Genomic DNA, 11,576 nt, shown 5'->3' on the forward strand with positions numbered 1-11,576 from the left:
CAGAGCTTGTTGTTTGGTTTCAGACTATTGCTATCACTCCTTCAGCTGGAATAAATGCCATCACCATGGACAGATCCCTGGCAGTCTGTCACAGTGTACTGGGAGGGCTCATTTGAGATTTGTGCCAGGTTCTCAAGTGATTCTTGAGTGTCTGGTGCTTTGTACATTTGAGCCTGACGTTCTGTCTCCCCAGACTGACTGCAAAGAGCAGTACAAAGGAGGTGCTGTCTGTATAGACTGCATCGTAGTGTAGGGCACTGGAAACAGAAACAGGCAATCTCAGGCTTTACAGCTAAGTAGGTATGTGACACTGCACTAAGGAATGCGATTTCCATCTGTCAGTAGACTGACTTAGTGTTTTCTGTGCTACAGCTGAAGAAAATTGCTTGGTTGAGGAAAGTGTGCAGTATGGTCCTACACTGTACACTGGACTCTGCACCAGTGTGTGTGGTCAGCCATGCATGCTGTAGGGCACAGCAGCGTGCACCAGCTTTGCTGTTGATTCCTGGGGGAGGTAGAGGAGAAGCAGATGACAAGAAATGTGATTTTACTTCCAGGCCAAAATGTTAGAGAAATGTAACAGGCATTCTTCCCTAAGATGCCCTCACCCACATGCCTGTGTATGACAGTGTTCTTCCTGCACATGCCTGTGTATGACAGCCTGGAGAGAAGCATAGCACTCATGGCTCCATTTCTACATGTTGGCTTCTCAGCTAATTTCCTTTTCTTAAATATGTTCTAATTGTTGGAATATTTTGAAATGAGTCTTTTTATTTGCTTAATCATAGAAGAAATCTTAGCCTGAGCCCTTTTTATTGTGAAGCAGTGTGTTTAATGAAACACTGAAGACCTAGGGTGGGAAGTGAGAGACAGAAATAGAATGTGGACAAGAAGCCTCTGTACTACAGCTGATGAGAGACTAAATCTCACTCTTCAGAGAGACACAGGAAAGTCTGTCTTGGGGACAGAGAGACTTAGGGTTTCCTGGTGATCCTGGCCATGTGATCTTGTTCAGAGACGTTATCTGTCTAACTCCTCTCTTATTCAGCTGAGAAATTATGACAGATTCATTGTGAATTTTTCACGAATGATAAACAGATGAATGTGCACGTGTGTGATTCAGTGAGCTATGGGGCAAAGCTGGTGGTGGGTAGAATGGATGGATGAATGCACGTGTGTGTGTGTGTGTGTGTGTGTGTGTGTGTGTGAGTGTGTGAGTGATTTGGTGAGCTGTCACACTCAAGGTCAAAGCAATGTGATGGATCGTAATGAAATGTCCATTTCCTCTCCTGGAACCTCATGTCACATGATGAGCCAGTGTACCTAGGAAATGATTTGGGAGGTGGGTTGTGGCTGTATCCCAGGTCCATTTTCCCTTGTGGGGTTGGAGATGGATTTGGTCACTGGTTCTTCCTGGTGTCCCACTTTCCACATCTACAAAGTAGTAGCTGTGCTAGTTTCTGGGATGACTGTATAAGTACATAGCATGAGGCAAGCCACGGAATGCACAGGAGCTGGTCTGGTATGAGCCACCCCAGCTGAACTGTGTCAATACAACCAAGGGCCTGACCCTCAAGAGGCACAGGCAGGTGGATTCCCATAACATGCTTACACTCCAAGTCTGTAGGCACAGGAACCAGTTAGCATTTTCCAACATTCCAAAACCAAAGTTCCAGAAACTTCCAGGATGCATTTGGAAGTATGTCGTTTTCAGTGTTGAGCTGTAAAACAGGATAGCACATTAACATCTATAAGATACAAATTGTGTGCTTTATTTTTTTACATAGATTCCCTCCCTTGCTTAGGGTGGAAATTTTTAGTTTTTAAATTTGTTTTTTTTTAAACATTCTTATACCTGCAGAGAAAACGAGGTGCTCAAAGTCCAGCTGAAGAAATATGTAGGAGCTGTCCAGATGCTGAAAAGAGAAGGTCAAACAGCTGAAGGTGAGGTGGAGATGAGCCCATGGGGGAGGGGCGGCTATTTCCTGGGCAGGCTGAGTGTACATACTCTATCTGACTTAATAGAAAACTGGTGCTAGCCAGGCTGTGCTGGCGCAGGCCTTTAATCCCAGCACTTGGGAGGCAGAGGCAGGCGGATTTCTGAGTTAGAGGCCAGCCTGGTCTACAGAGTGAGTTCCAGGACAGCCAGGGCTACACAGAGAAACCCTGTCTCAAAAAATAAAAACAAAAACAAACAAACAAACAAAAACAACAAAAGAAAACTGGTACTCGTGGCATTCCAGAATCAGACAGAAAATTTTGCTGTATATTCTTGCTAAATGAAAACTAAGCTTCATGGCTAAGTAACAGTTGTATGATGTGGGCACTTATGGACTTTAACTCTAGATATTGTGAGCCTTGTGGGATGGTTGATTGACATGAGGCCAGGGGTGTAAGCAACAGAATTCACACAGGTGAGAACTCAGGCCTCCTTGGACTCAGACTTGCTGGGACGTCATCTCAGCTCTCTTGTAGTTTCTTAATCTCTCCGTATATCAGTTTTCTCATGTGTAAAATGGGATAGTTATCAGCTGGAACATATATGGATTAGCACAGGTTTGGTACTGGGTAATGTTTCGCTGTTATTATTATTTATTACTTTAATTTTGACAATTTTATGCATGTGTGCTGTAAGACCCCTGACCTTTGGTCGGTGGTACTTACTTTGAGAACCCCTGAGTGAGACACCAAGACACAGATTGGTGCAAAAGCAAGAGGTTTATTTTCAAGCGTGTCAGGGTCAACCCTCAATCAGTCCCTCGAGGCAAGTGACCAGAAGGTGACCCCAGAATGACTATTACAAGCAGTTTTTAAAAAAAGATTTATTTATTATTATAATATCTAAGTACACTGTAGCTGTCTTCAGATGCACCAGAAGAAGGTGTCAGATCTCATTATGGATGGTTGTGAGCCACCATGTGGTTGCTGGGATTTGAACTCAGAACCTTCGGAAGAGCAGTCAGTGCTCTTAACCACTGAGCCACCTCTCCAGCCCTACAAGCAGTTTTTATACTTTTTAGGAGCACAGGTTACATCAGCAAGGTTACAATTCAAAATTATTGGCTAAGCATATTGAACATTGACTAGCAAGCATGACATGCTTTTGAACTCTACCTGGGACTTTGCAGCGGATCAGGTGACCATCAGTACATTCTGAGAATTTTTTACTCAAGAACGTTCCTGTGGCTGGAGAATGGAACTTGGCCTAGCCTTGACCCAAGGTGGGTGGGTGTAAGGCTGATGAAAGCCCTTAGGGCCCTTCATTCCTCCCCTTTTTCTTATATAAGCCCAATCCTGGAGCTATACTCAGGATTGCTCTTGTGTAACTAACTCATATCCTTCAGGTCCTGTCAGGGTCTCATATTGCCAGCTTCATCAGGGTATCCAAGAGATCCAAGATTTCCTGTTTGTCCGTCCTTCCTTCCTTCCTTCCTCCCCTCCCCTCCCCTCCCCTCCCTCCCTCCCCCCTCTCTTTCTCTCTCTCTTTCATTTTAAATTTCTTTTAACTCTGATGTGAGCAGTCTTCTCTCTTGGTATATAGCCCCGTGGATGTGGGCTGTGGCACAGGCACACCTGCTATGCATGTAGATGCTAATTTTCTTGCCGGCCCCAAGTTCCAAGGCTTTGGTGAGGGCCGTTAGCTTTGCTTTCTGCATTGACGTGCCAGGGGTCAGAGGTTCTGCCCAGGTGACACTTGTGCCATCCACCATGGAGAGAACTCTCATCTGTAAACCAGGTAGCCTTGGCTTCTGGCAGGGGTCAGTAGGAGAAGTCTTTCCTTCACCCATGGGCTCTCCTTTTGGGCCAGTTAGTTGCAGCTCGTCGGGCAGGAAGTGTATCTGGGCCCCTGTCTTGGAGAGTAAGTCTTGCCCCAACAGAGGGTAGGGACAGTCTGGGATGACTGTAAATGAATGGATAGCCAGCCATCCCTAGGTCCACTGTTCTTTGGGTAGTCCATGAATATATTTTGGTGCCAGTGGCTCCTTGGACCCAAGATTTTTTTTTTTGCTGGAGACTGGCCCATCAGCTTGGAGGAGGACTGAGTGTTGGGGCCCAGTATCCACCAAGAATTGGGTGGATTTCCCCTCCACTTTCAAGGTTACCCTGGGCTTGGGGAAGGGGTCCAAGCCCCATCTCCCCTAATCACTGTTTTCACCCAGGGCTAACACCTTTGATCTTTTGGGGCGCTTTCCCCAAGTCCTGGAGCTTCCATTTGTTGGGGCTCTCTCAGGCTCAGTGGCCTCCTTGCATTATGTGTGCTGGTCCTTTTCAAGGGGGTTCTGTCTCTCTTTGGTTGGAGTCTTTTTCCTCTGCTTCCCCTAACACTGTAGCTAAGATTCCTTACCTGTCACCTTTTTTTTTTTTTATCTCCCTTTTATCTTCTTCCTTTCCCTTTCTTTGCTCCTTCTCCTCCTTCTCCTTCTCCCTGTCATGGTAGACTTTCTCAGCAGTCTGCACTAAATCCATCAACACCTTACCCTGTAGTCCCTCTATTCTCTGGAGCTTTTTCCTGATATCTCTACTAGCCTGGTCTATAAAAGCCATAGTCACAGTAGCTTTGTGCTCCTCGCTGCTGGGGTCATAGGGTGTATACTGATGGAATGTCTCTGTGAGCCACTCTAGAAAGCCTTGGGTGACTTGTCTGGTCCTTGCATAACCTCACGTACCTAGGTCAAATTTGTGGTCTGCTGAGTGGCTGCCTTGAGACCTGTCAACAGAGCCTGGTGGTAGACCTTAAGGTGCTCCTTACCTTTGGCTGAATTAAAATCCCAGTCAGGTTGGGTCAGGGGAAACCCATTGTTGATGACAGCCTGGTCAGTTGATGGTGCCCCCAATGTCTGCGGTTCATTCTTTCTGGCGTCCTGCATTATCCCCTCTTACTCTTCAGTTATAAAGAGCAGCCTCATGAGTTGTTGGATACTGTCCCAGGTGGGCTGATGATTAAATAAAACAGTCTCAAAGAGGTTAATCAGCCCCTTGGGGTTATCTGAAAGCAGGGGTATTGGGCTTTCCAGCTGTACAAGTGGGCTGAAGAAAAGAGCCAGTATTGCAAAGCCTGATTGCCCTTATCTAGAGGCTCATATGCCCTCAGCAGAAGAGCTATTATGGTATCAGGGGAGGTGGCTCTCAGACTTCGGGTCCCCATGATGGGACCAGGGAGTTGGGGGTCTCCTCCCACTCCTCCCTTTGGTAAAGAGGGGTACAACTACCCTGGTCCTGTAAGGGCTGAGGATCCTGGAGCCAGTGTTGGTGCTAGTGGGGTCATGGGGGATATGAGGAGGAGGGTCTTGGAGCAACAGGTCCACTGTTGAAGGGTCTTAGAGGATCGACTTCTTCTCATGTCCGGATCCCTCCTCCTATGTTTCCTTTTTCCTGATGGTCAGAACCTGTGAGGTGAGTCCCACTTGCAAGTTGAAGGTCCCTACAGTTGTCCACCCTACTCCAAAGGTGGGGCACACGGAGAAGCAGAGAGTTACTAACTTGCCCTTCCTTACTACTACTGACAAGTTTTCTCCTCTTTCCCTAACTTCCCTCCAGTGGGTAACTAGGATGTTTTAATGGGGTAGATTCAGTGTATTCTGTGTCCAAAATAACAAAAATAATGTCAGTCCAAGTCCAAGAGCACAGAGAAAGACAATCAACACACACAGGACTGTTTACCCCTGCCACAGGCACAGAAACCAGGTTATAGTCAAACTCTGTTGGCTCCTGCTGATTCTGTGTTTTGCCATTTCCAAAAAGGAGCAGAATCCTCCTGACTCCTTCCGGGGGTGGGGGTGGGGCCTGAAGCATCCACCAGACTCCCCACCATCACAGCTTTAACGCACAGCTGTCTGCCACAATTGACCACAGCAGACCAGAGGCTTTCCAGCCAACCGTGCTCAAGAGCCAAAAGTGAAAGCAGAAGACAGAGGGACACTTGTTTAGGTGCCTGTTGCTGTTGCCGAGCTCTCTTTTTCCCTCTGATCAGCCACTTAGTGGTCAGTTGGGGGTCTCCTCCAAATCCTGGACGAGTAACCAAATGTCAGACCCCGACCCTCTGTCAGTGGTACTTACTTCGAGACTCCCGGAGGGAGACACTGAGACACAGACTGATGCAAAAGCAAGAGATTTATTTTCAGACACGTGTGTGTGTGTGTGTGTGTGTGTGTGTGTGTGTGTGTGTGTGTGTGTATACCCTCAATCAGTCCCTTGAGGCAAGTGACCAGAAGGCAACTCCAGAATGGCTATTACAAGCAGTATTTATACTTTTTAGGGGCCAGATCAGCAAGGTAACAGTTCAAAATTATTGGATAAGCATATTGAACTTTAAATGTATTGAAATTTAAATTTATGTTAGTAAGCATGACATGCATTTAAACTCTACCTGGGACTTTCCAGCGGGTCAGGTGACCATCAGTACATTCTGAGAATTTTTTACTCAAGAATGTTCCTGTGGCTGGAGAATGGAACTTGGCCTAGCCTTGACCCAAGGTGGGTGGGTGTAAGGCTGATGAAAGCCCCTAGGACCCTTCAGTGCAATGTGTTGAGATCATATTCATCCTTACCCCCTCTCTTAACCCCCTCACTCTCTTCTCTTAACCCCTTCACTCCCCTCGCTTACCCATGTCACTTCCTGATAACTCCTTTCTTCCCAGCTTGTACCCACCTCTGTTTATGGGCCTACAGAATACGCATATGGGGGTCAGAGGCCAACTCTGTGGTGTTCCTCAGGAGCTGTCCACTTTATTATTAGAGGCATGGAATCTCCCTGAACTGGGACACACTAATTGGCCAGCCTGGATGGTGTGTGGGCTCCAGGGATCCATTTGTCTCTTCCTCTTGAGCACTGGGATTGCAAGCATGTCATGGCACCAGCTTTTTCACACAGATGCTGGGGACTGAACTCAGGTCCTTAGGTGTGCATGGCACACCCTTTACCAACTGCACCATTTCCCCAACCCCTTGGCCTGCTTTCACTGTAAAAAACAGCACTATGAGATGCACTTCTGAATCAGGGTTTTTGTGAGCACTTCTCTTCAAATGCACAAACAGAGTCCATTGTGTTCAGATTAAACAGCTGAAGTTCCTTTTCTCAAGATACAGCCTGAGTGCTCTGAAGCAAGGCTGCTTGTGAGCCTTTTGAGTATGCAGTGTGATCACCTTTGCTGAACTTCAGTACAGCGACCAGCATAATCCATTGCCAAGTAGCAGCAGCACCTTTTCATGTTCTACTGTGTGTTAAGACACACTGTGTACCTGGGTGTCCTCTCACACTGCAGGGTTTACAGGGATGACCTCATTACTGGGCAATACCATTTGCCCTGTTGTAGCTTATGGAGTCCCATGAGTCTCTCCTTTTCATCGCAGTTGTCAAAAGAAATCAGCCACTTGCCAGCACCTGAAACGGGCTTGGACCGTAGCCTAGGCTGTAACCCTAAAACTCAAAGCTGGGACAAAAGGTTAGTTCAAAGCTATCCTGAGCTGTATAGTAAGACCCTGTTCCCTGCCCCTAGCCCTTCTTCCAGATTTGGCCATTACAAAGTACACTGTGTAGGTACAGAATGAATAGTCACATGGCACTGTATAACTGTGTGTAAATCTGTTTGTTTAGAAACAAACAAACAAAAAAAACAAACAACCCCCCGAAACAAAAGCTGTAAAGGGCAGTGCTTCCCAAAGTCGCACGGCAGCTTTCTTCCCAAGCTCAGATCTTCCTTCGAACTCATTAGGACTGTCTCCCAAGCCCTGGAGTCTCCACTTCTTCACTGGATGGAGATCCAGACCTGTACAGTCTGGACCCTGGTGCCCGCAGGAGTTAGAGTCCCCTCAGTGAGAGCCTGGGGGAGGGGGTACTTTACCCATCTAATTCATGATGTCCCTTGACTTCTGGTGTAAGTGAGGGACATACTAGTGTCTGTTCCCTGAGTTCTAGGAGGAAACTGAGAATATATTTTAATAGCATAAGCAAGTTTAGTTGCAAGCAAAGTGGCAAAACTAACTAATGCAAATGTGAGCTCATCAGAGGGAAGAGACTGAAAATCTTTTTAGCCCTAAGTGCCCTTGCACTTGACAGCAGTCCCGAGGGCTGACTACAACCTTCGTCTTTATCTTTATAATCTTGCTGTGGAAAATGCCTTCAGGATTAAAATATACATAACACAAAATGAACTGTAAAATACAGTGTCAGTAACCTTTAAATTTACAGGTACAAGTCCTCTCCTGTTTGAAAGGCTTTTGGTTCCTCTTGAGGTGGTGAGTGGGGGTGGGCTGTTCTCCACTGACCTGCATTTCCTAGCCAGGCTGGGCGCCCGTGCCAGCTTGTGTCTCCCTTTGTGTTGGCTCTTACTCTGGAGGTCCCCTTTGTGATTTTCCTGCAGGGTTACAGCTTTGACAGGAGGGCCACTGTACCCGCTAATCACCCATTGTGATTTCTCTGGACATTAGACCACCTCTGATCATGAACTTGGATTCTTTCCTATTCTCCAGGGAGCAGGACCAGATAGTTGCATGTATAACTAGAGAGCAGAAGTTGAACTCTCCATGCTTGTGAGAGTGGGGAGAAATGCTCAGTGAGGAAAGTGCCCTGTAAACTCTGAGCTGGGTCCCCAGAACCTAACTTACCAAGCTGGCTGTGGTGGCGCATACTTGAAATCCCAGCCCTGGAGAAGTGTAAGGCAGATCGGGAATCCCTCCAGGTCCAGAGGCAGCTAGACCAGCAAACCTGGCAATCTCTAGGGCGGTGAAATGGTTTTGGCCTGAGAGGAGGCCTTAGGCCACATTATCGATAGATAAATCCTCAGCCAGGGTCTGCCTTGTGGCCTGGCCACTCCTCTGACACTGTAGAAAGTTGGTGCTCCTATCATTCTATGCACACATAGAAACCAAAACCCCACAGGTGGATGTGTGCCAGGCTACACACACAGTCAGGGTTCTGCAAGGATACAGACTGGCTATGTGCATGTGCAGGAGGTTATGTTGGGAAACTAGCTTGTGTGACTGTAGTCACCCATCTACAAGGCATCCTGCAGGCTAGAGATCTGGGAAGAGTTGATGTCACATCTTGACTCTGAATTTCGTGGATACACCTTTTCCATAGATCTTCTCTTCTCTTCCATCTTAAGGCTATGACCTGGATGAAACCTAGCCATATGATACAGATGGACAGATTCACGGTTGGTGCTTGGGTTAGCATTTGATCAAATATCTGCATACCTACCAAGTTTAGTCATATGGTCAGACACTAGGTGGGACATGAAACTAATCATTATTGTCCCCTATCCAGAAAGTAGAAGTCAAGATTCCTGCTTGAAGCCAGGTAGTGGTGGCACATGCTTTAATCCCAGCACTCAGGAGGCAGAGGCAGGTGGATCTCTGAGTTTGAGGCCAGCTTGAGTTCTAGGCCAGCCAGGACTATACAGAGAAATCCTGTCTTGAAAAACAAAACAAACAAACAAAATTCCTGCTCACACCTACTCGGGCTAACATGCCTTCCTTTCCTCCAGGTTTCATCTTCCAGGTGGCTTTTTGACGTGAGATGCATGGGTCCCCAGCCTGGGTGTCCTGTGCTGAGTTCACTGAAGTGCTGGTCTGGGTGCACAGGCTCTGTCTTCAGGCAGCTATTTCACTGGTCCATATTACCATTTCATTTTATTCTGAGAAAAATAATACATGTTTGGGAGAGGACATCTTTCTGGATAGCCAGAACTAGTCATGTGCTGTCTCTACAGACAAGGAACAGTCTAGGTGACCTCTTAGAGCTGACTTTTGACCCTTTAGCTCACCCACTTCTTAGCAGGGGTGCTGTGGCTAGACATGCTTGCTGTGGGTGGTGGAGAGTGCAGAGTAGGCATGCCTTTTTTCCCTCCCTTACCTGAGAACCCTTCTCTTTCCCTGGTAAAGAGATGCCCACGGCCTGAGGAGGGAGCCTGGACAAATGATTCTTGGAGACGGTAAGGCGGGGCATGTGTGCTCAGGCTCAGCACTGTCTGCCTTTAATGGCTCCATGTTCTTGCTGGAAGTAGTTTCAGAGCTTCGGGTGTTCATTTGGGGGCTGAAGGTAATGGGTGACTTTCTGGACTCTGTGTTCTGTGTACTCGGAACAAGCAAGGAAAGCTATAACAAGTGGTGGCCCCTCAGATAGCAGGCAGTTTTCACTTTAGGTTGGTTGGGAATGTTTTGAAACTCCAAGTTGAGGAGGGTCAGGTGAATTCGCAGACATCTGTCAATCGGTTTCTGAAAGATGAGCGATTATGGTGATAATTGTCTAGTGAACCCCGCTGAGAGCATTGCAGCCATTTTCCAGATGAAATAGAATCTGGCTGAGGGAAACCTTCCTGTCCTGGGAACAAAACCCCGGGAAGTGGCTCTACCACCTGCCTGAGGGGCTGAGGGAGCTGCTGTGAATTCTCATTCTCTCTCTCTCTCTCTCTCTCTCTCTCTCTCTCTCTCTCTCTCTCTCTCATACCTAGAGACTAGATATCATAGGACTCATTTGTCCAGTATGTACAGTATACACAGCATAGCAAAGTTACATGAGATGCATACAACACACAGGGGAATGGGTAAGCTAGACATGTCTAGCACAAGAATGGAATCTTTTTGCAGTTCCTTCCCTCCCCCTTCCTTGATCCACTGAACAAGCACAGCCAGTCCACTGCTCTCAGAGGTGGGCTAACAATTCTACTTCTACACATAGCATTTCTCCAGTTTAAAAACACTATATACACAAAATATTATTCTACTACCTGTACCTTTAAAAGTATAGCACTTTCAGATATCTAAAAGACTAGATGTTTCATGTAAGAACTTTTCTGCTATTGACATGGCACTGGTAAATAAAACTGTATGCAAAGCAATGGTTATTATCTGAGGTATTTTCTAAATATTTGGGCTTCGGCCCACGTTCTTCTCCCTTCAAACCAGTAGACAAATATAGGCGTGTGTAATGCTTAGAAACAGCTAAACAAGTTCCTATCCCTGAGCCATTTACAGAAAAAATTTTCTATGAATGTTAACAGTGTACACTATGTGCTAAATTTACTACTTTGTCATACATTGGCAACCTCTTTAACATCTAGAGTCTAGATGCTGAAAATTTAGACATATTTGTCCACACAGCAAAACAAAATGCAAGTATATAGAATTGGCATCTGAAAAGATCCCATATACACACACTACTATATGGCCGTTGCCACTGCCTCCCAGCACTTCCTCCAAACCCCTGAGCAAGTAAAGACAGTACTGCTCAGAGGGGCTCATCACCCCACTCCCCAAAGACTCATGAGTGTTTGCAAAAAGATATTTACAAAGTGATACTCCACTACCTCTACGTTTAACATATGTTGGGCACTTACAAACATCTAGATAGACCAGATGTTTTAAATAAGGACTGTTGTCCACTATGTACACAGCAGTCAGTAAACGGCACACATGTAACTAGAGTAATTAAAACTTTAACACAAAACGTAAAAAAAAAGCTGGGCGTGGTGGCACACGCCTTTAATCCCAGCACTCGGAGGCAGAGGCAGGCGGATTTCTGAGTTGGAGGCCAGCCTGGTCTACAGAGTGAGTTCCAGGACAGCCAGAGCTATACA

At 46.5% G+C, this 11,576-nt stretch overlaps 1 protein-coding gene across 3 annotated transcripts in view; it reads left to right on the top strand.

Moving 5' to 3' along the window:
* Positions 1–11,576, top strand: part of Snx29 (sorting nexin 29) — a 416,575-nt gene that overhangs the window by 168,413 nt on the left and 236,586 nt on the right. For all 3 annotated transcript variants that reach the window (XM_029544359.1, XM_021209353.2, XM_021209354.2), the window contains one exon: positions 1,862–1,944. In XM_029544359.1, coding sequence (XP_029400219.1) covers positions 1,862–1,944 — 83 coding nt within the window. The remainder of the gene's footprint in view (positions 1–1,861; positions 1,945–11,576) is intronic.

This window comes from Mus pahari, chromosome 12 (assembly GCF_900095145.1).
Source record: "Mus pahari chromosome 12, PAHARI_EIJ_v1.1, whole genome shotgun sequence".
NCBI lineage: Eukaryota > Metazoa > Chordata > Mammalia > Rodentia > Muridae > Mus > Mus pahari.